This window comes from Phocoena sinus, chromosome 3 (assembly GCF_008692025.1).
Source record: "Phocoena sinus isolate mPhoSin1 chromosome 3, mPhoSin1.pri, whole genome shotgun sequence".
NCBI lineage: Eukaryota > Metazoa > Chordata > Mammalia > Artiodactyla > Phocoenidae > Phocoena > Phocoena sinus.
Genome location: NC_045765.1, coordinates 41362359 through 41386559, shown reverse-complemented (window position 1 = coordinate 41386559; position 24201 = coordinate 41362359). Strand labels below are relative to the sequence as shown.

General features: G+C 48.0%; 1 protein-coding gene across 3 annotated transcripts in view; it reads left to right on the top strand.

Moving 5' to 3' along the window:
• Positions 1-22804, top strand: part of LARP1 (La ribonucleoprotein 1, translational regulator) — a 55162-nt gene extending 32358 nt beyond the window's left edge. Inside the window, exons 2-19 of one of the 3 annotated variants that reach the window (XM_032628115.1) lie at positions 1767-1828; positions 2095-2160; positions 3105-3279; positions 4204-4332; positions 4410-4616; positions 4714-4876; positions 5704-5848; positions 9650-9824; positions 9927-10096; positions 12286-12678; positions 13467-13590; positions 13713-13918; positions 14381-14487; positions 15389-15540; positions 17840-17984; positions 19853-19962; positions 20134-20261; positions 21785-22804. In XM_032628115.1, the coding sequence (XP_032484006.1) occupies positions 1767-1828; positions 2095-2160; positions 3105-3279; positions 4204-4332; positions 4410-4616; positions 4714-4876; positions 5704-5848; positions 9650-9824; positions 9927-10096; positions 12286-12678; positions 13467-13590; positions 13713-13918; positions 14381-14487; positions 15389-15540; positions 17840-17984; positions 19853-19962; positions 20134-20261; positions 21785-21994 (2867 nt within the window). In that variant the 3' untranslated portion in view covers positions 21995-22804. The remainder of the gene's footprint in view (positions 1-1766; positions 1829-2094; positions 2161-3104; positions 3280-4203; positions 4333-4409; positions 4617-4713; positions 4877-5703; positions 5849-9649; positions 9825-9926; positions 10097-12285; positions 12679-13466; positions 13591-13712; positions 13919-14380; positions 14488-15388; positions 15541-17839; positions 17985-19852; positions 19963-20133; positions 20262-21784) is intronic. The other 2 variants (XM_032628114.1, XM_032628112.1) reach the window with 2 other exon arrangements.
• Positions 22805-24201: the final 1397 nt, after the last annotated feature.

Sequence of the window (24201 nt, the reverse complement as noted above, 5' to 3'; positions counted from 1 at the left end):
CAGCTCGTGTGTAGCTGAGGGAGGTGATCTTCTCGTGGCTGCCCCTGCTGGTCCTAGTCAGGGAACTAGGTGGTATTAGCTTTCTCTGGGCCAAACCAGAATTAGCAAGAAAATCAGTGTGGAGTAAGTAGTTCTCTGGGCCTAAGGGCTTCATCCTCTTGGGACTGAGAGGGGTTTTCTCGTTCTCCACTGCTCAGCACTGGGAATGGGGGATGCTGTGGATTGGGTTACAGAGCCCCAGCTCTCCTGTGGCATATGGGGTGTCTTGAGGGGGCAGTGGCTCCGGTATGGGGTAGAAGCCAAGAATGCAGTGGCCTCACAGTTAGGACTCAGGAAAGGGCTCTCTCTGCTCGTTAAGGGAACACGCGTCTGATCAAGGCATAGAACATTCCTTCTGAGACCAGCCGGACAAATTTCTCTGCTCAGGGACTGAGGGCAGCTCCTGACCCCTGGCATGGCTGGCCAACAATGGAGGCAAAGTGACGGGCGAGCAGTGGGTGAGCAGAGCCCCAGGATATGTATCTTTTCCCGTGGATCTCTGGGGGAGGAAGGGTTCAGAAACTCTTGGTCTTCAGAGCCAAGTTGGAAAAATAAGTGTAGGTGTAGGAAGGATCAGACCAATTAGAGCCACTGCCTTAAAAAAAATTTTTTTTTTCTTCTTTTTAAAAAGCCCCTGGACTTCTCTGGCAGTCCAGTGGTTAAGACTCCGCACTTCCACTATAGGCGGTGTGGGTTTGATCCCTGGCTGGGGAACTAAGATCCTGCATGCTATGCAGTGCAGCCAAAAAAATAAAAAAATAAAAATCCCCGTCTGCCCCTGTTGAAACTACTGGAGAACCCCAAACAAAATTAAATCACTGTAAACATACCACTTAACTCCTGGTAATACTCGGTTATATCTCCTTCTAGAGTTTCTACTGTGTGTATGTGTATGTATACGTTTTTTATTTACTTTACAAAAGTAGGGTTATAACTTTTCTCATTTGTTGTGTTTATCTTTTCATATCAGTAGAGATCATTATCTTTTTATGACCATTCTAAAAGTTGTTGAACTTTTATTTAACCAGTTCCCTGCTATTGGACATGTATTGTTTTCAGTTTTTTTGAAATTATGAATAGCCCTTTCAGCATCTTTGCACATAACCCTAAACACTTGTCTAATTTGTATCATTAGGATAAATCCCTAAAGGTGGAACCATTGAGTCAAATGGGGGTCTCACTTTTTCTTTAGAAACTTGGAAGGCAGGCACATCTTCTCTGAACGGCTCACTCTTCTGTTGACCACAGGTCACTGAGGACAGGGCTGGCCCTGACATGTGGGGCTTAGAAGAGGTCCTTGGATTGCCCACTTAGGGTTTGTATCTTGCCTTCCTAAGTCTGCTCACACACAGACTTCTAGAATGTTAGAGCCAGAGAGGGTCTTTCAGATCCCTTTATGGAATCTCGGTCGATTCGGGAGCCCTGAATTACAGAGCAAACCCTGGCATGGACTCAGTTCCTTTTTTCACAAGAGGGTATAGAGCTGTGAGGGTCCTCCGAGTTGAGTTCTTGGGGTTTCGGCTGCTTGCTGCTTCCATGATCGCACTTGCCATGATTTCTTCAGAAAGAGGTGTTTGAGCGTGTGTCCTTCCTGTCCCCACCGCGTCTTCCTCCTTTGGGAGCCTGCAGGTTGTTTGGTGGAGTGGGGTAGTGATGAGGCTGAGGAGGTGGTTGTGGGCCCCTCCCATGGGCTCTGCGTAACTCTCCCTCCCTTCTTGTTCCCACAGAACATGCTGCTCCGGCCAGGGTGGTGAGGGCAGCAGTTCCTAAACAGCGCAAAGGTAGCAAGGTAAGAAATAGGAGTTGGCAACCCAAGCAGGGACCTCCTGGAGGTGGGAGCCTCTTTTCTGTTGTAGTGAGTGCTTCTGGACTGCGAGGTACTTCTGGGTTCTCTCTGAATAGCAGGGGCACTTTTTCTGGGTCTCTACATTGTGGATGGTCCTCGTGGACAGACTGATTTTGGCCTCTGATCTCTCAGTGGAGCTGTATTTTGGATGAGGGCCTGAATGGTCGAGGCAGGGTTACCCTGGAGCCCTCATAGAATGTGCCTTGCAGGTTGGTGACTTTGGAGATGCAATCAACTGGCCAACACCTGGAGAGATAGCCCACAAGAGTGTGCAGGTGAGTCTGTGGGGAGGGATGGGCAGGTTTGAATTCTGTCTACATGTTCACATTTGGCCTCAAGCTTTCAGAGCCTCAGCTGTTACCTTTCTGTTTTTTTTAAGAGGAGTGGTTGATACCATAGGGGCAACATTGAAATAGCTAAGAACCATTCTTTGCGCCCTTGCTGTGTGTCAGGGACTGCCAAGTGCTGTTTTTTCATCATTTCATCTAACCCTCAGTGACTCCTAGATAGGTCCTTCAGTAATTCCCATTTTACAGATGAGGCCACTGAGGCTGGGGACAGTTAATTACTAGCCCTTGGTGGCCAAGTGGGGATTAGAAGTCAGGTGTGTTGTATTGTTCCAAAGCCTGTGATCTCCATCACTACACTTGGATCGCCTGTCGGTGATCATTAGGCCAGGTACCCGCCTCCAGACCACAGGTCATGGGGAAGCTTATGTAGCTTTCCTGAGCCCTAGCAGAAGATGGACTCCTGGTCAGTCCTTTCCTTCCCAGCACTTTCGTTCTGGGCTGACAGCTAGGTCCCTCACTGGCTCTGGCCACACTGGTCTTTAGTTCACAGATAGAGTTGGTGTGGACAGACCAGGGGCCAGCATCTCCTCCGTCCCACAGGTGACCTGAACTATGTGATCCTGTTGTAGGGAGTAAAACAATTGCCCGTTGCAGGCCGCAGCCCCAACCCTGGGGGTTGTCTCTGTCATGTAGACTTAAGGAAGCTGGAGAGACAGGTTGTCCTCTACCTCCTGCCTGTTTGACAACTCTTCCCAGCAAAAGCATCTCAGGTGTGAAAGTAGGACCTTAGAATACATGCAGCCCAACCTGCCGTCACATGCTCCAGCTCCTCAACCCCGTTCTTCCAGTGACAGGGAGCTCCCTTCTTTCCCATCCCAAGAGGCTCTCAGACTCACATCACCTCCCTGTTCCTCTACTTCCCGCTGCAGCCACAGTCCCACAAGTCTCAGCCTGCCCGCAAGCTGCCACCCAAAAAGGACATGAAGGAACAGGAGAAAGGAGAGGGGAGTGATAGTAAGGAGAGCCCGAAAACCAAATCAGATGAATCGGGGGAGGAGAAGAATGGGGATGAGGACTACCAGCGAGGCGGGCAGAAGAAGAAAGGTGAGTGACTTGGATCAGGACTCGGGAGAAGGTGGTAGGGCAGAACCAAGAAATGTGGGAACGCCAGGGCTGCTGGAGCAACCTCAGGAGCCCCTGCAAGACGTCCTTGGGAGGCTGATGGGTGTAGGCCACTGGGTAGCAAGCTTCACTCCAGCTATCTGTCCATCAGTTCCTTTTCTTTAACAAGCATTTGGTAAGCCCTGTCCTCAGCACTGGGGCTCTAGCAGTGCAGAAGATGGGGGCGGGGGTCTCTGCCTCAGAGTGTTCTTTGTGTGCCTTGATGTATTGCTGTCCCGTGTTAGATTTCATTTAAAGACAGGAGTTCCCATTGCTCTGGCTGAAATGGCTAGAGTACAGGTTTGGCTGCTCTCATACATATCCAGAGGAACAGAGGTCTGACCAGGATGGAAGGTTACTTCTCTCACCTGAGAGCTGGGTGGAAGTAGGCCAGGTGCAGCTCTTTGATTCCTTTGTCTTGCTGTGCGTTGGATCTTCTCATTCCAGATGACTCACTCCACCTAGCAGGATGGGGAAAGCGGGGAGTAGCTCCCTGCCTTTTAGGGACTCACCCTGGAATTGACTGCTTCCACTCAGCTCCCCTGGGCAGAATTTCGGCACGTGTCTAAGGGAGCCTGAAGGTGCAGTCTTGATTCTGGGCTGCCATGTGTCTGGTTCCAGAGGGGGTTCTCTTGATGGTGGAGAAGTTGCTATTAGGAGTCGACCAAGAGTGTCCATCACAGTGAAGTCCACCACCTTCTTATTTTAGAGATGAAAATGAGGTCCAGTGAGGGAAAGGAATTTGCCCAAGGTCACCAGATGGTGATTCAGGCCTGAGACCCCAGACAGGGACAGAAGTGTTGGGGGTAGGGATGGCCAGGAGAGATCTCTCTTTCAAGCCTTTCTTGTACCCATGCTGTCCTCCAGGGAACAAACACAAGTGGGTTCCGTTGCAAATAGACATGAAGCCTGAAGTGCCCAGAGAGAAACTGGTCTCTCGCCCTACTCGCCCGCCGGAGCCACGACACACACCTGCCAACCGCGGGGAGATCAAAGGTATGCACCTCCCACTATGGAGGGCCTGGGCATGGGGCTCCTCCTCAGGCCTGACCCGGCGCCCCCTCTCCCCATAGGGTCTGAGCCTGCCACCTACGTGCCCGTGCCCGTGGCCCCCCCCACCCCAGCCTGGCAACCAGAGACCAAATCGGAGCCTGCCTGGCACGACCAGGATGAGACATCGAGTGTGAAGAGTGATGGGGCTGGTGGGGCGCGGGCTTCCTTCCGTGGCCGTGGACGGGGGCGTGGTCGCGGCCGGGGACGCGGCCGGGGTGGCACTCGAAGTACGTGAGGCCCCTTTGGGCTCCGGGATGTCCGAGGGAGTGCGGTGGGGGGCGGGCAGGGATCTCCTCTCCCTCATGACGCCCGTTTCCCCCTTAGCCCATTTTGACTACCAGTTCGGCTACCGAAAGTTTGACGGTGCAGAGGGGCCGCGCACCCCCAAGTACATGAACAACATCACCTACTACTTTGACAATGTCAGCAGCACTGAGCTTTACAGCGTGGACCAGGAGCTGCTTAAAGACTACATCAAACGCCAGATGTAAGTGGACAGGCGCCTTCCTCCTGGAGACATGGGTAGGATTGGGGGCTGCCTGAGGATGGTAGCCTGGTAGAGTAGGGCTGTGCAGGCCCTTCCGGTGCTAGCAGCAGTTGCTGCCTCTGGCTGGAGCTGAAAAAGGTAACTTGAGAGAGCTGTACTACTATTATAAAAATTAATTAGTTAATTTTTTTAAAAGGAGAGAAAATGTCTAGATTCTGCTCCACTTTATCCCTTTATTTGTAATGGCAGCATTCAGAACGCTAGCATTATTGGTGAGGCTCAGTGCTCCGTGTGTTATAGGCATTCTCTTATTTAGTCCTATGGTTGTCTATTTAATTTTAATGAGCTGGGTTTTATCCCCTTTTTACTGATGAGCATACAGGCCCAGTAACTTGCCTAACTGGTAAGTGACAAGGCACAGATTTGAGTCCATTTCTGTCTGATTTGCAAAACCTTAACTCCTAACCTCTCTAATATGTTGTTTCTCAGTCCGGTGGGGGAGCCGTACAAGGAGGTAGATCATTGCAGAAGAGTGTGATAAGTGGCTCAGGAACAGAAGAGAAAGTGACCAACAATATTGGGGCTGGGTTTTAAAGGAGGATGAGGAGTTTGTCAGTCATACAAAGAGGCTGAAGGGCAGAGAGAAGTTTGACCCAAGGTTAGGGAGCCATGAAAGGATAACATCATCTCTTTTCAGCCTTTAGGACTATTAAGTACAGTAGGGACAGGGTTGGTCAGAGGCTATGTGAGCTTCCTGGAGTGTACAGAACAAGGAAGGCATATTCACAAATGATGAAGCAATCATACTTCTTCTCCCCTCCACCTAGTGAATACTACTTCAGCGTGGACAATTTAGAGCGAGACTTCTTCCTGCGACGGAAAATGGATGCTGACGGTTTCCTTCCCATCACACTTATTGCGTCCTTCCACCGAGTACAGGCCCTTACCACTGACATTTCACTCATTTTTGCGGTATGTCTCCCTCCCTGGGGCTGGGGTGCAGAGGAAAGAAAGGTCCTTACTTAATTAAGGAGCTGGAATTTGGGCCAAGGCAGAAAACCCTGGAAGAGTCCTCATCTCATTACTTACGCTAAGATTCCAAGGCTTGGCCAGCCTCTCTCCCCCTCCCCCTCCCCTCCCCCTTCCCCTCCCCCCCTTCCCCTCCCCCTTCCCCTTCCCCTTCCCCTTCTCTCTCTCTCTCTCTCTCTCTCTCTCCCTCCCTCCTCCCCCCACCCATCCCTTTATTGTGGAAAATTTACAAAAGTAGACACAATGGTATAATGAGCCCATCACCCAGCCTCAGCATCTATCAGCTCATGGCCAGTCTTATTCCATCTGTCTCCTCATGTTTCCTTTCCCAGATTACTTTGAAGGAACTCTCCGGTAATCTGACATTTCATCCATGTTTCAGTATCTGTGTCTAAAAGATAAAGGCCTGTTAAAAAAAAATAATCAGTATATGATTATTGCATGTAAAAATATTAACAGTTCCTTAATATCACCAAATATCTCATCAGTTGCAAATTCACCCCACTTGTCAAAAATGTTTTGGTAGTTTATGAGAATCAGGATCCAGATAAGACCAATATTATTGTCTTATTAAGTCTCCTCCTCTCCCTCTCTTTTTCCTTGCAGTTTATTTTTTGAATATGCTAGATTGTATATCTTGTAGAATTTTCCATAGGACAGAGTGGTATCATTTCACATGTTCTTCTGTACTCCAGATTTTTTTGTAAATTGGTTCTTGAGAAGCCTGATGAGATTCAGGTTTTGGTTGTTTTTTTTTTTTTTTCCCCCTCCTCATCAAGAATACTTTATAGATAGTGATATATTCTCTCAGATGTCACTTAATGCTTCACTCGGTTCTCTTTTTTGCCATATAAAGTGCAAATCACTGCCTGTTGCTTCATTAGGGACTACAAAATGTTTATATTCTGTCAATCTGTCTTTATTTGTTAGCTGGAATACCTCTTTAAGGAGGTACTTTGCATTATCAACTATTTGGTTACCAAGAAGTATATACTTTGTACAGGAAGGGCAGATAAGTGCTTGATCTTTTCCTTTGTTAACCAGTTTTCAGAATTATGAGCTGATCCCTAATAACCTTCAAAGGTGAACAGTGCGTTTCGAGTTTGTTTTTTTTGTGTTAGTATCATTTAATATCATTACAAACTTGAAGGTTCAAACATTTTGTTTATTTCAAAATTATTGTAGTGATTATGCTGAATCAAATTGTTGTGTCTTTGGCCAGTGGGACCCTGGTTCATCTTGTACATTTCCTGTCCCAGATCTGAAATTGGCCATTTTTTTAAAGGAACTCTGGGTCCTCTATTTTGGGGAAGTGGTGTTTTTGGTATTTAGATAACACAGTTTGAGTTGTAGCAGTGTTTATTGCTACTTGATTGGTCGATGTTTCTAGAGCTTTTTGTTTGTTTGGTTTAATAAAATACATCATGAGATTGTACTGATAGTTTCTATTAAAATTTCTGTAGGGTCTATACATAACCCCAAGTATCTTTTATCTGTAACTACTACTTTCTCCCATGCCAAAAATCCTAATTCCTAACAACATCAACATAACTATTCATTTGTTTTACTCTACAGTTTATACACATTATACTTATACCTCTCCTGCTCCTAAAAAGTTTTTTTTCCTATTTATACAGTCAGTGACTATTTTCAACTTGAAATAATTTTTTTGTGGTTGTTTCTTTAACTTAATATATATTAGTTTCATTAGCTTCGCTTTGCTTTCACGTTTTGGAGATTGCTTTCTTACGTCTTCATGTTTGTTTTACATTTATAGAAAACATTTGTGTGGTTCCAAGGTCAGATGGTATGTTCATAGAAGCCCGACTTAAAATTTTCTTACTTACACCTTTCTCCCTTTCTTTTACTATTCGCAACCTTTCTTGAATCTTTCTATTAAAAAAATTAAATAAATGCCTCTGTGGGTATTATATACTTCCCCTTTCTTAGATGAACGGTAACATATAGCACATGTATTTCTTCACGCTTTTTTTGCTTTCACTTAATATATCTGGGAGCTGACTGTGTAGTAGTAGTAGTAGTAGTAGTAGTAGAAGAAAGGTACTCCTCATTCTTATTTACAGGTGCATATATATATATAATCTTTTCATGTTTTAGCCCGTGTCTTTGGTGTAGATTTCTAGAAGTGGGATGGTTGAACTGAACGGCAAATGCATATGTACTTTTGCTAGCTGTTACCTGATTCCCTTTCTAGTGGGTGTGCCTTTTGCATTCTCACCAGCAGTATATGAGAGTGCCTCTTCCCCAGCCTCACCAACACAGTATGTTGTCACATGTTAAAATGTTTTCCTCTTCCATTTTAAAGATTTTTATTTTTTTTAATTTTAATTTTTAATAAATTCATTTATTTTATTTTATTTATTTTTGACTGCATTGGGTCTTTGTTGCTGCGCGCGCGGGCTTTCTCTAGTCGCGGTGAGCAGGGGCTACTCTTAGTTGCGGTGCGCGGGCTTCTCCTTGCGGTGGCTTCTCTTGTTGCGGAGCACAGGCTGTAGGCGCACAGGCTTTAGTAGTGGCTCGTGGGCTCTAGAGCGCAGGCTCAGTCGTTGTGGCGCATGGGCTTAGCTGCTCTGTGGTATGTGGGATCTTCCCGGACCAGGGCTGGAACCCGTGTTCCCTGCATTGGCAGGCGGATTCTTAACCACTGCACCACCAGGGAAGCCCTTAAAAGATTTTTAAAAGGAAACTCTTCTCCCCCCTCCATTTTTCACCCTTTTTCCCAGAGATAAACACCTGTAGCACTTTACCTGTGAATCCTAGAAAAATTTGTGTGCATTTGTATGTTTTTACTGAAAAATTCAAACACCAAAAAATTCAAACACCAATGGGATCTTTTTGTTTTTTTTTAAGTCTTTATTTAATTTGTTACAATACTGCTTCTGTTTTATGTTTTGGTTTTTTGTCCTCAAGGCATGTGGGATCTTAGCTCCCCCACCAGGGATCAAACCCTCACCCCCTGCATTGGAAGTCAGTCTTTTTTTCGTTTTAATTAATTAATTTGGTGGCGCTGGGTCTTAGTTGCGACAGGCAGGCTCCTCAGTTGAGGCAGATGGGCTCCTTGGTTGCGGCATGTGAACTCTTTAAGTTGCAGCATGCATGTGGGATCTAGTTCCCCGACGAGGGATTGAACCTGGGCACCCTGCATTGGGAGCGTGGAGTCTTACCCACTGCGCCACCAGGGAAGTCCCTGGAAGGCGAAGTCTTACCCACTGGACCACCAGGGAAGTCCCCCAATGGGATCTTAAACTCACTGACCTACACCTGCTTTTTTGTGACTCTTACCACCTCAGCACATTTGAAGCTGATTTTAAAGCCTGAATAGTGTTCCATTGAATGGATGTGCCATAATTGGTTTAAATTGCTTATGTGGTGGCAAGCGTAGGTAGTTTCCAGTTTTTTTCCTTTTACAGACAATGTTGCTGTGAATGGCCTTGTATCCAGATCTTACGTTGTCACCTGTTCGTGCAAGTATTTCTGTGGGGCTGATTCCTGGAAGTAGAATGGCAGGGTCAAAGGGCAGGTGTGTTTTTCATGTTGGTACCCTCCTACAAGTTTGAACATCTCACCCGTCCGCTGGTCGTGGAAGATGGTACCAGTTTTCTTATACTCCTGCCAGAACTGGACTTATCCCTGAGCTCATGGGGCTCCGTCATCTACCAGCTTCCAAGATCTCAGTCTGTCTGTGTCTTTCCTCTGCATCTTCTCCCTCTTTCTCCCGTGCAGGCCCTAAAGGACAGCAAGGTGGTGGAGATCGTTGATGAAAAAGTCCGCCGAAGGGAGGAGCCAGAGAAATGGCCTCTTCCTGGTCCCCCAATAGTGGATTATTCCCAGACTGATTTCTCCCAGCTTCTCAACTGCCCAGAGTTTGTGCCCCGCCAGCACTATCAGAAGGAGACAGGTAGGTACCCTGCTGGCATGTGGATGCCTCCCTGTTGCCCTTGTCCTCTGGCCATCAGGAAGAGGGCTGGAGGGATGAGGATCTCCCCTTTCCACCCTTTAGAGTCGGCGCCTGGCTCTCCCCGTGCTGTCACCCCAGTGCCAACTAAAACAGAGGAGGTCAGCAACCTAAAGACCCTGCCCAAGGGCCTGTCTGCCAGCCTCCCTGACCTGGATTCTGAGAACTGGATTGAAGTGAAGAAAAGACCTCGGCCCTCCCCAGCACGACCCAAGGTGAGTGAGGCCTGCCACGCACCCTGGGTTCTAGGGGCCTGGCCTGGAGTGTGGGGAGGGGTGTTGCAAAGGCACAGAGCTCTGGGCGTGTAGAGGCTGGCAGGCAAGCTGGGTGGCTCAGGGTTGTAATGCGAGCTGGAGGTCACCAGTGACTGCAGGAAGGCTGATATGGCCTGTTTCCATTTCCAGTGGGGATCACCCCTCAGGACAACCTTAGCTCCGTGAGATCCTGAATGGCATTTTTCACAGGAGGAGATGATGCAGCCTCTGGCAGCAGTGTCTCATTAAGTATTAAGTGTTTCTTAACACTTGCCTGTTCTTTTTGGTTTGGGCCACTCCATGTGGCATGCGGGATCTTAGTTCCCCGACCAGGGATCGAACACATGCTCCCTGCAGTGGCAAAGCAGAGTCTTAACCACTGGGCTGCCAGGGAAGTCCCTTGGCTGTTCTTTTGACCCCATCTAAATCCCTGGGGCTGCATTTTTAGTGCCTTCCTCCTGAATTTGTCCTCACTGTCGCATATATAAGCCCCTCAGACCGTCTGAAGAGGGAAGGGATGGGGAGCAGACACACGGTCTGGACAGAGTCTAGACTAGAACACAGGTCGCCTGTCATTGCTGGCTGCTGACCTTGGGAAGCTTCTTTAATATCTCAAGGCTTCATTTTCTCCGCCTTCGGATGGAAGTAAGGAGGGATTAGACTGCTCTAGAAATAGTAAAGCAATATATGAATAGCTCACATTTAGTCCCCTGTTAGAGAAGTGTTTCAATCTCGAACTAAAATTACTGCCCCTTTTCCAGGAGCAGACTTTTGCTGCATTCACCTGCCCATTGCCATCCCTTCTTTGGAGACCTTCTTGGTCTGGGGCTTGTGAGGAGGCCTCAGAGGTGACCTTGGACTTTGGGTTTATGGAATTCTGTGCTCCCTTTTCCATTGTGACCACCCCCCTCAAGTCCTTCTTCCTCCCTTCCTGTTTATACCCCGACTTCCCAGCCTGTTCTGGCTGCGGTCTTCCAGAAAGTGTCAGAGGTTAGGCTGGAGTCATGAGGAGAGGGTAGGGTAGTAAGTGCACAAGGACCTGACAGAGTTCAGTTCAGTGCTGCAGACTGCAAAGGCTTTGGAAAGGTGGAGCTGTGCTTAGCTCCCATTCCAGAATTCGAGCCCCCTCTCCCACCTGACCTATCGTGAACCTTCCAAAAGAGAATAGGGTTAGAGTTTATACAGAAAGCGCTTTGCACAGCAGGGAATTGACGTTTAGATATCTACTATGGGGTAGACAGATGCTTTACTTCCAAAATTTCAGATAAATTCAGCCTATCAGCACTCTGGAATACTTTGTTTTGGCTGAAAGCAGTCTTGTTTTCTCTTGCCTTTGGGACATGCTGTGTTTTTGTTTGTTTTCTTTTTGCCTCTCGCTGTCTCTGTCCCTGCCTTCATCTGGCTTACTTATGCACGTCCTTTCATAGTCACTTCTTCTGGGAAGCCTTCCCCGACTGTCCACTCCCACCCCCAGCTGGTTAAGTGCTACTCCCTATGTACTCCCACGAGGCCTATTTATAGTCCTTACCATAACACACTGCGGTTGGTTGGTTGGTGGACTTTTTCTCCCACTAAACTGAGAGCTCCATAGATTCAAGGACCTGGTCTTGTTCTTTTTCTGCTTTTAGCATCTTCACACAGGGCCTGATACCAGTGGGTACTTGCCCACTTATCAAGTAGTTGAACATGTGCTGTTGCTGGATCCCAGTCTAAGTACTGGATAGGATGGAAGGCAAGGCAGCTGTGGTTCTTCCCTGATGAAGCTTCCAGTTTATTGGGAGGTGTTGGGGATGGACAAATGGATGAATCAGCCTGTTGAACTTGTACCCACTCCCAGGCCAGGTGCTGTGGAGGATACACATTTAGGTAAATGAGAGTGCAGTTCCTACGTGCAGGGAAGTTGTTATCTCAGTGTTTATGAATGGCTGTGATGTGAGCTGTGAGCGGAGAAACCTGGACTCGTACGGGACATCCTTTTTCCATGAGGCTGACTCCGAGGCTGACAGCTGTGACTTGCTGGCATTATCAGGGCCGTAGTTGTAACAGTCCCATGTTGAGGGGTCAGGGCTTCTCCCAGGGCACAGCGACAGGGCCTGGTATAAGGGGATGCCCTGGTGATTCCCTTTCTCCTTGGTCTGCCCCCATGTTAGAAGTCAGAGGAGCCCCGGTTCCTCCACCCGACTACTCTGCCTCAGCAGCTGCCCTCTCAGCAGCTGATGTCCAAGGATCAAGACGAGCAAGAGGAACTGGATTTCCTGTTTGACGAGGAAATGGAGCAGATGGATGGACGGAAGAACACCTTTACCGCCTGGTCTGATGAGGACTCTGACTATGAGATTGATGACCGGGATGTCAACAAGATCCTCATTGTCACCCAGACGCCACCTTACATGCGCCGGCACCCGGGGGGGGACCGCACAGGCAACCACACCTCGCGTGCCAAGATGAGCGCTGAGCTGGCCAAGGTCATTAACGATGGGCTCTTCTACTACGAGCAGGACCTGTGGACTGAGAAGTTTGAACCCGAGTATTCCCAGATCAAGGTGAGTCTTGGGCCTAGCAGTGGTGGTGGGGCCTGGGGTGCCTGTAATGTGTGGAAGGGGAAGGCTGACAAGCCGTGTGACCTTGGGCACAGAGCCTCAGCATCCTCCTCTAACAAAAGGGGGTGATGCTCGACGTGAACACTGTGGACTGTGCCAGTGTAAGAGCTGGTCACTCTGCTTCTTGAGCGTCCGTGTTCAATGTCTTAAGTTGGCTAGGCACTTTGGTGAGGAATAGGTTAGGGATTGGATCGTCATTTCTGTTAGGCATATATAAAAGTTTAAAAGCCTTTTGAGGAACTTGCTTTGAGTGTGAAATGTGGAGGAAAGATAGGTCTTTTAAAAAAATCACTGCTACCTGGAAACAGTCAAAACTGGTATAGTAGGTGTTTACAGAGTGGGTATGTGTGGGGGTCGGTTGGCCTTTGGTGAGCCTCTGTTGTGAGTAGTAGTGTGTTTGGTGGCGATGAGGAGAGAATTGCCCGAAGAGAATCGGGGTGGGGGAGTCTACAGCACGTTCCTGGGGAACCGGAGTCCTGACCTCAGTGCTGCTGCAGAGAGGGCTGGGCAAGTACTCCCCCATTCTGGGTTAGCACACTCATGCCTGGGTACCTGGGGTTGAGGCATAGTGACGGGGCAGCTGAGAGCCTGGGGACCAGAATTCCGTGTATGTGGTCACAGGAGCTGCCCTCTTCAGCTTCTTGCATGTCTTGATCCCTAAACAGGCTAGGGCAGTCTTCTTACCAGCATCCCTCCCCCCCTGCCCCACCCCAATCTCATATCCTCTGCAGCAAGAAGTCGAGAACTTCAAGAAAGTCAACATGATCAGTCGGGAGCAGTTTGACACACTAACCCCTGAGCCCCCTGTGGATCCCAACCAAGAGGTCCCTCCTGGACCACCTCGCTTCCAGCAAGGTGAGAGGTGACACCTGCCACCCTGACCTGGGTGGGAGGGTCTGGAGCCGTCCGACGGGGCCTTACAGGGACAGGCATTCACAGGCCTACCTCTGCTTACTGTCCCCACTCTGCCTCTGCAGTTCCCACTGATGCTCTGGCCAACAAGCTGTTTGGTGCCCCTGAGCCCTCCACCATTGCCCGCTCTCTACCAACCACTGTCCCAGAGTCGCCAAACTATCGCAACGCCAGGACCCCTCGCACTCCCCGGACACCGCAGCTCAAAGACTCAAGCCAGACGTCACGGTTTTATCCAGTGGTGAAGGAAGGTCGGACGCTAGATGCTAAGGTGAGGCGTTCCTGCTGAGCTGCTAAGAGTCTTGGGCTCACTTCACTGCATTCCAGGGCTCTGCTTCTCTCTCTTGCCTTGAGCCAAGAGAGTGCCATGTCCCCCACCTGGTCCATATTCTTAGGCTGGTGGGCCCACCAGGATTGAGTGACACATCTGCAAGATGGACTGGGCGTGGGAGTGGTGGCTGCATGTAGCCATGGTAAGGCCTAAGGAGGACTGACCAGGTGTGGGTCCTTGAGCAGATCATGTCACCAGCAAGCCTCGATCTCCTCATCTGTGAAGTAGGCGTGTCAGCTCCTAGCTTACAGCTGTGGACATCATGTGAAAATAGACATGAAAATGCTTTATAAATTGTGAGATAACTCACACCTAGGAGGGAATCTTAGTCCTACAAATGCTTGATGCTCCTCAGTGTTGGATGAGTACAATTAGTAACAAGTCCCGGACTGACCTTTGCAGATGCCTCGGAAAAGGAAGACCAGACACAGCTCGAACCCACCCTTGGAGAGTCACGTGGGCTGGGTGATGGATTCCCGCGAGCACAGGCCCCGGACTGCTTCCATAAGGTATGGGACAGTGGGGAAGGGAGGTCAGGCTGACTGCAGGGCGGGCAGCAGAGCCGTGACATTGATGGGACCAAGAAGAGAGAAACTCTTTGGTCTGCAAATTAAAGAAAATTTAGGGAATTAGGGATTGGATCCCTAATCCAAAAAAGCAGGAATAGTCTAGAGAGCTTAATCCAGACCCCAGAAAGAGGAAGGCTGCCTTCTGAAGTGTGGCGGCCACATGGCATTCTCTCAACAGGATAGCTCAGTTGATTTCAAAAGTGGGTGTCTGCTGCCTCCCTCAAGATAGCTAGGGAGTTGAATAAAGATACAGATTCCTGGACCCCACCCTAGATCTCCTAACTGAGCTTCAGGGAGTAGGGCCCAGATTCCTTTTTATTTTTTCTCAGGAAAACTAACCTAGTGTTCTCAGTTCCAAAGCAAGATTTGGGAGCCACAGACCTATGCAGTCTACTCCCTGCAAAGATAAAGACGTAAGACGTAAGAAACGTAAGAAACGTAAGAAACGTAAGAAAAATACGTTTGGGTTAACCCGTTACAGCTCATTAAGGAAAGTCAAATGTTAACACGGGATAAGTAAATGGCTAAAAGCTCAGGTTTGCGCACTGGACAGATCTGGGAAGTTAAACATTAGCTCTGTGACCCAGGGCAAGACTCGCCGTCTCTGTGAGCCCCAGTGACCTCTTTGTTAAAAAAGCATCCAAAGGTTGGTACAAAGAGTGAGACCCATGGATATATATATAATAAGTTACGGGCCTAGCACAGTACCTGGGCCTCTTTGTTTGTTGCACTGTGAGAGGCTGGATCTTGGCTGCTGGAAGAGACCAGACAGGCCCCTCCTATTGGATGGCTGGCAGGTCTGAGGAACCTGGTGACACTATCTGTTTCATGGTCTCTATAGCTCCAGCCCCTCAGAAGGCACGCCTGCGGTTGGCAGCTATGGCTGTACCCCTCAATCGCTGCCCAAGTTCCAGCATCCTTCCCACGAGCTGCTCAAGGAAAACGGCTTCACACAACACGTCTACCACAAGTATCGTAGGCGCTGCCTTAACGGTAAGAGGCACAGAGGGAGAGGGCTGAGCTTCCTGGACCACTACTTAGATCCAGTGTAAGGGCTGGTGGAGCAGGTGACTATTTTCTCTAACCTCAGAGCAAGAAGTGATATGACATAATAGCCAGGTAGTTTTGGAATACAGGAGGCAAAAAGAATCTGGTGCTTAGAACATTCCTGTTCCTTGATCTTTCTCTACTGATATAAAAAATACCAAGAATTTTCCTCGGTCTGTAGTACCACCAGTGTCACAAAAGGGTGTGCGTGAGACAGCATATATTCTCTAGAACAGTGACGGCCTGTGGACCAAATCCAGCCAGCAGCCTATCTTTATACGGCCCTGGAGCTAACAGTTTTTTACATTTTTGAGTGTTTGTGGGGTGGGGAGGGAGAGAATTTATGCCAGAGACCATATGTGACCTGCAAAGCCACTCTCCAGCCTCTCACAGAAAAAGAGATGGCTGACCCCTGCTCTAGTATGAGACTGCAAGGAGAGAGCCTCTCTAGACTCTCTCACCTGTTACCTTTCATCAAAGAGGAGATAGCTTTTAACTGTAGGTTTCTGTCAGGTTGTTTCCAAAGATGCTCAGAGTCGATCTGAATGCTCACTTAGAGTTATTAAGTCACTCAATCCCCTTTTATTCAGCAAAACAAGGCTGCTAAATGCTTGGTGCGTCTGCCTTACTTCCCTCTGCGTGTGTGTGTGTGTGTGTGTGTGTGTGTGTGTGTGTGTGTGCGCGCGCGTGTGCGCGCGATTTATGGAGATACAATCTACATACCATACAGTTCATCCATTTAAGGTGTACAGTGCAGCCAGTGGCTTCTAGCATCTTTAGGAGTTGTGCATCCATCACTAGAATCCGTTTTAGAACATTTTCATTACCTTAGAAGTAAACCCTGTGCCCCTTACTAGTCACTCCCCACCCCCCCACCTCCCCAGCTCCTCCCAGGCCTATGCAACCACCACTCTGCTCTCTGTCTTTATGGATTTGCCTGTTCTAGACTTTTCATATACATGGAATCATACAATATGTAGTCCTTTGTGACTGGCTTCTTTCCCTTAGCATAATAATTTCAGGGTTCATCATATGTTGTACCATGTATGAGTACTTCATTCCTTTTTATTATCAAACAACGTTCCACTGTGGATGTACCACATTTTGTTTATCCATTCATCAGTCAATGGACATTTTGGGTTTCTGCTTTTTGCCTATCATGAGTAATGCTGCTTTGAACATTCCTGTATATTTTTTGGGGGGGACATGTTTTTGTGTGGACATAGGTTTACGTGTGGACATAGGTTTTCATTTATCTTGAGTGGAAGAGGTGGGATTCCTGGGTCATATCGTAGTGTAACTCTGTGTAACCTTTTGAAGAACTGCAAGACTGATTTCCGAAGTGGCAGCACTATTTTATATTCTTAACAGCAGTGTATGTGGGTTCTGATTTCTCCACATCCTCCCAAAACTTGTTACACTCTATCTTTTTGAGTATAGCCATCCTAGTGGGTATGCAGTGATATCTTTTTATGGTTTTGATTTGATTTGATATGGTTTTGATAGCTAATAATGTTGAGCGTTTTTTCATGTGCTTATTGGCCATTTGTAAGAAATGTCTTCTTTGGAGAAATGTCTGTTCAGATCCTTTGTCTACTTTTTATCTGGATTGTTTGTCTTTATTATTAAGTTGTAATGATTCTTTATATATTCTAAGTACAAGCTCCTTATCAGATAACATGATTAGCGAATAGTTTTTCCCATTCTGTGGGTTGTCTTTTCACCTTGTTGATCATGTCCTTTTAAGAACAAAGGTTCTTAATTTTTTAGTGATATCAGATTTTTCTGTTTTTTCCTTTTGTTTCTTGGGTGTTTTACATGTGTTTTTTAATGGTACCATTTTTACTCATTAATGTTGTAGGACTGCTGAAATAATCGGTACTGATGATATAGTGAAGAATATAATTTGTTGGAGTACACAAATTATTTGTTCATGCTTTTCCTTGTTATATAACTACACTGAGAGCAGTAACCTTTGAGGTGGAGAGCTAGACCAGGATGACCTGGTTCTGAAGCTGATGCCACCTACTTCTGGGGGTGCTCAGGCCCAGTGCCGAGCAGCAGAGCCTGACGCAGGGTAGTTAGTCCTCAGTAAACACTTCCCCAAACACTTAAGGGGGCAGGTGATGAGGAAGGGAGCTGGGAGGAGAAAAGACCGATGTCTTTGAGCCCCAGGACCATTTGTCCCCTGAAGCATAGGCAGCCTGGCTCTAAAACACATCTTTCCTCCTTCCTCCTCAATCAGAGCGGAAACGCTTGGGCATTGGCCAGTCTCAGGAGATGAACACTCTCTTCCGCTTCTGGTCCTTCTTCCTCCGAGATCACTTCAACAAAAAGATGTATGAGGAGTTCAAGCAGCTGGCTCTGGAGGATGCCAAAGAAGGCTACAGGTGAATGGGATTGGGGTGAAGGCTCTGGCTGGGGCTTGGGGGCGTGGTGAGGGTTCTCCATTGGGTCTACTTCCAGAACTGTAATTGGAAATCTATTGTATATATATTTCATGTACTTTGTAAAAAATTATTACTTTGAATGAGTAATATATTCAAAATTCAAAGAAGTCGGAAGGTTATGTAGCGAGTGAGGAGTCTCCTTATCCCAGTTTTACAGCCGTCTAGTTCCTTTCCCCACAGGCAGCCAGTATTGTTACACTCTTTTGAGTCCTTTCTAAGAATACTTTGCTTATGTAAGCAAGAACAGACCTAGGTAGTCTCTCCACACGCCCCTTTTGTTTACACAAGAGATGGCCTCCATTAGATATTATTTTGCACCTCACTTTTGTACTTAAGGCTATATTTTAGAGATCATTCTGTATCCATTTATAAATGAGTTTCTTGTTCTTTTTTTATAGCTTGTATGGTCTTACACTGTATAGATGCACCATAATTTATTTAACTGGTCTCCTATTAATAGATACTTCGGTTGCTTTCAACATTTTGCTATTCAAAAAAAAAACCCAAAAAACTTTGAATGGACACTTTTTCTCCCAAGTAAAATGTTTTCTCTGTAAGCAATTTGAAAAGGACAAATGTTTAAAGAAGCTGGGGGAAAATGTCCTTCAGTACAGAGACAGCCAGTGTTAATGTTCTGCCATATTATGTATATTGAGGTCATGCAAGGAATGCCTTTTTATGTCTCATTTGTCATTTATAAGCATGAGCACTTTTCCATGTTGTTAAAATACTTAACCTTTTTGCCTTCTTACAGAAGTTGTTACATGAGACAAGATCATTTGAAAATCCCAATTCCCAAAGATAACCAGTGTCAATAATATTTAATATATGTAGTCTGTGCCCTTCTGGACTTCGTGTGTGCATATATAGATATAAATTTTACATATTTCTTTACAACAGTGGGTTTATTCTACATATAGCAGTTTGAAATGTGTTTTTTCTACTTTATAATATATTGTAAACATTTCTCAGTAGTATATTTACATTATCTTTTTTTTTTTTCCCCCCCGGTACGCGGGCCTCTCACTGTTGTGGCCTCTCCCGTTGCGGAGCACAGGCTCCGGACGGGCAGGCTCAGCGGCCATGGCTCACGGGCCCAGCTGCTCCGTGGCATGTGGGATCTTCCCGGACCGGGGCACGAACCCATGTCCCCTGCATCGGCAGGCAGACTCTCAACCACTGCGCCACCAGGGAAGCCCCATTATAATTTTTAATAGATTATATTATTCTTTTGTACTAAGTTACCATGATTTTTCTTAATCGCTTCTCTAAGACATACAAATTTTTCAAAATAATGCTGCTATGAACAATTTTGTACATCTGTACAATCTTAGTCTACATTTTTGGTCATTTCCCTGGTATATGTTTCTAGAATTGAAATTTCTGAGGTAAATGAAGAAACCTACTAATTGGCATGGTCAAATGGCTTTGCAGAGAGTTCATGCCAGTGATTGACAAACTTTGCATAAGGGACAGACAGCAAATATCTTGGGCTTTGTGGGACATAGCGTCTCTGTTTCAACTACTCTGCTCTTGTAGCAGAAAGCACCCAGTGATATTTCATAGGCAAATGGGTGCGGGCAGGATGCTGTCGTTCATTTGGCCTCAGTTTGCTGACCCTTGGCAAACATTTAATGCTGGACTCATTTAGACTAGCATTAAATGTTAGCCTTCTCAAAGTATGCTTACCATTTTCTCAATAATCCATGTGTTTAAACTGTTTCATAGTTCATCTGTCATCCAGGTGTATTTCCTGTCTTACAGATAAAGAAACTGTCCCAATTTCACTGGCTTGTGTTCTTCTACAGATATGGTTTGGAGTGCCTTTTTCGATACTACAGTTATGGCCTGGAAAAGAAGTTCCGGCTGGACATATTTAAGGACTTTCAGGAGGAAACCGTGAAGGACTATGAAGCTGGTAAGAGTCAAAGAGTTGGGGCTCTGCGAGCCCTGGTCATCTCAGTCTTCTCGGCCCCTAGCTCTGCCTGGGCTTGTCTGTATCATGTCATACCTCCCTCTCCTGAGCCTCTCTATTCTCAACTTCGCAGAACCAAGTCTCTCTCTACCTCTTTCTCCTCTTTCCCTGCAGGTCAGCTGTACGGGCTGGAGAAGTTCTGGGCCTTCTTGAAATATTCCAAAGCCAAAAATTTGGACATTGACCCCAAACTTCAAGAATACCTCGGCAAATTCCGACGTCTTGAAGACTTCCGAGTGGATGTGAGTGGATGTCTCTCCTCTTTCCCGCCCTGATTGTCCTAGAAAGAAAACTGGACCAGACATCAGGGTACCTGGATTTTGATCCCAGCTGTGCCACTAGCTCAGGGACCCTTCCTGCCCCCATTTGGGCCTCAGTTTCTTTGTTAAACAGAGCGTGTGAGAAGTTGGGCAGTGAAGGCTAATTGGAGGGTGTATGGTTGCTCCTTCCTCCCTTTCCCATGGTGGATGTGGCTAAACCATCATAATGCTCTTTCCCTATTATCTCTAACCCTCCTTGCTGCTGTGCCTTAGTTAGAGGTGATCAGGATGAGTACCCAAGGTAAATGTCTTTCTGGGAGAGGTCAGTTCTAACCCCAGAAGTTTATAAAATATGTCCGATTCTTCCCTGCTCCGCCCACTTCATCTTCTTGGAGCAGTGACTCGACAGTGACATCCAGTGGTGGGTCAAAGTTATTACTGCTGGTTCCTCTTCCGTGCTAGGTGCTTCAAGGGACTCCGGAGATAAGTAAAACTTTTTCCTTCAGAGAGATTATAATGTAGTAGGGATATGCCAGTCATCTTATTCCCTTGAAACCTTTTAGCAAAAGGGCAAATAGAAGTAAATAATAGTCCTCACATTTATTTAAAAATTGACATTGATAGCGCTAGGCACTTACACTGACCTCATTTAACCTTTATAATATGCAGCAAGCAGGGTTACTGTTATCATCACTATAGCAGTGGATGAACTGGAGCCCATGGCCAGCCAGTGAGATAGTGGCAGCGCTGCTCAGGTGTCCTGACAAAAAGATGAGTCCGTTGTCTTCCATCCTTAAGGTCTTCCTCCTTTCTGGGCCTGGAGCGGGGAGTACATGGGCAGAGAATAGGAAGACCTGTTGGGAGTAGAGCAAGAAGGGCTCCACTCTTGGCTCCCAGAAAGGGAAGGAAGTGTCCTCGGGGTTATTACAGGACCTTTGGCAGTGGTGAGGCTAGACTGGATCCCGGTCTGACTCTTAAGATCAGTGTCCTTTTTAGGGCCTTGAGGGGCGTGAGGCAGTCCCCAGGAGCATCTGGGCCTTCTGAGCGGAGGCATTGCAGCATATTGCATGCCACATTCCATGTACCATCTCCTGAGCAGTGACTTCTTCTCAGAAGGGGAGCAGAAACTTGTATGGATAAAGGCCTGGGCTTCAGAGGTAGATGGGCCTGGTCCAGATTTTGTCTTTACCAGTTAAAAGCTCTGGGACCCTTGGCAAATTATTTTTCTATGCTTCGCTGTCCTCATCTGTGAAATCAGATGGTTATGTCTACATCGAAGGGTGGTGTAGACCACCGGAGTGAATGTGCATAAACCAGTACAAGGCTTGGCCTCTTGGCGTAGAGATGTGCTCAATAAAACGGGTGACTAGTTTTTAGGGTTATAAACCTATTCATCATCTACACTGGGAGGTAGGAAGTTAGGGGGTCTCTAGACAGCTCTGGCAAGGAAGGGGGTGTGGGTAGTAGTGCTCCCTCATCACCTCTGACTCCCTCCTCTGTTGCAGCCCCCCATGGGTGAGGAGGGCAACCACAAGCGACACCCAGTGGCAGCAGGAGGTGGCAGCGGCGAGGGCAGGAGGCGGTGCCCCTCCCAGTCTTCCGGCAGGCCCTCCGCCGTGGTCAGCCAACCCCCCACACCAGCTACCGGCCAGCCCATCCGAGAAGACGCTAAATGGACAAGCCAGCACTCGGACGCACAGACTTTGGGAAAGTGAAAGACCCTTTAGCCCTGGGGTTTTGTGGGGAGAAGGGATGGAGGGGGTAGGTGAGAGTCTGTGGGGGTGCCCAGTCCCAGGAGAGGGGACAGAGAAGGGACAGGCCTGTAGTTGTTAGGATGGGCCTTTGTGCTGAGTAGCAGCGTGTACACCATTTGGGCTATCAGAGGCGCCCCTGGGCAGGAGCCTCCACACACCCCTTCCCTCTTCTCTCTCCATGGCTCTTCTTCACATCCTAGCTTCTTCTGGGGGGGGGGGGAGGGTAAGGGGGGAAATTTTTTTTATATATATATATATACATATATATATATCAAGTTTTAAATTATTGATAGTTCGTCTGGATTACCAAAATCACTCTGCAGCCCTGCCCGCGGCTGGTAGGCCGCAACCCTGGTCCCCATCCACAGCTGCGTCCTGCTCCCCCGCCAGCCAACTATGCAGCCCACAGAAAGGCCCTGTGGGCCCCATTGCCCAGCACTGTTTCACAGAAGGCTCTGGCAGCGTCCCTGGGCCCCACGAGCACCAGCCCCTTGATCATCTGGGGCTTGCCATCACCTTGTTCTCTCCCTGCTGTCCCTACCACGCCCTCCTGCCATCTTCCGGGAGAAGGAAACCAAAGGATCTAGAAGTGGGGGTGGGGAAGGTTTTGGCCTCTCTCCACTCCCCTCCCCCCATGCCCCTTACTCCCCAGCCCAGAGAGACGCTGCTCGTACCAGAAGAGACTATTGAAAGATGATTTATTTTATTTTTCTCTGATCTTTCCATCCTTGGGAAAATGGAAAAGAAAAAAAAAAAAAAAAAAAGACAAAATCGACCATAAAAGACCAAAAAAACCCATCAGCAAACCCCCACCTAATCCACAGAAAGTGATGTCTTTCCCCTACCCTTGGAATTTTCTTGTTTTGTTCTTGGAAATAGTATTTTTTTAAAAGTTGCCTTATTGTGGAGTGGGAATCTGAAATACCCAAATGCCTGTTTTCCTCGGTGGAGTCAACTCGAAGAGCTCCCACCTTCTCTGGATGTGCCTGGGCTGGATTGACTAGAATCTGTCTCTGGATTGAGTTGCATGTACAGTGCCTCCTGCCTGTAGGCAAGAGAGTTGGGGGCGGCTCAGATCAGAGCCGTGCCCAGAATATCTCCGCTGTTGCATCATTTGAAGCTGACGTCCCGTGTCTGTACACTGCTGCCACTGTCGTGTCCTTGCTCTGCTTGCTGTTGCCTCACGCCAGGGCCCGTCCTGCCGTGACACCCTTCATCCTACCCTTGGAATGCCAAGGCCAAGTTTGCTTCGGACTGTTGGAGGACAGCGTTGGCCTGGATCTGGGACACACACGTCCTCAGCTTGACTGTCTCCCCCACCTCAGAGGGGAAAGGTGAACACTTGGCAGCTGAGGCTTGGAAACCTTTCTTGCGTTCCCTTGATAGATCTCTGAGACCTCAAGGAGGCTTTGTCTCTTAAAAGGTGGAGAGAGACGCCGTTCTCCTCCCTTGGGCCGGGTGGGTATCCCCGTCTTGCGCCCCGCCCCCTCTGCAAGCCATCTCTGCCCACCCTCCAGTTGACCCCGCCTGGGAACGAGAGATTGAGGAGGCTTTGAGGGTGGGGGTGGTCCTGCCAGTTGGAGAAGCCCTGTGGCGGGAAGGTATATGTGGACATAGAGTATACCTGACTTCTCCAGCCACTGACTGCTTGACTTGGGCTGTGAATGACAGTGGAATGGCTGGAGTCTCCTGGCATCCAGAGCTAGGGAGGGTGACCCAGAACTGACCCTCACAAACGGGGCTGGGTGCGGGTGTGCCAACACGTTCACCACAGGGTGGTGGTGGTCATGTGCTCACGCCTCTTGGCCCTTGTCAACTGCTTCCTCTGTCGGGCCCTAAAGTTGGGAGTCGGAGACAGTATCTCAGGCTGGCTAGGGCTTGCCCTGTGTCTTGGGCACCTCATTGCTTTGGCCTGTGCCCTCCCCCATCTCTGCCCTCCCAGCAGTTAGTATGGGGAAGCCCATCTTAGTTCCTGTGAGCCGGTTGTCTCGAAAGCCAAGGATGAGTGTCTGGTCTCTGCTCTGACAGTGGGGTTTGAGGCCTCTCCCTGCCCAATCTGGTGCCTGCCCCACGATGTGCCAGACACTGGACGCCCTCCTCCTTCCCTTCATTGCCTCTTTCTTTCCTTTGGGTTGCTCAGCCCTGTACTGTATCCAGCACCACAGAAA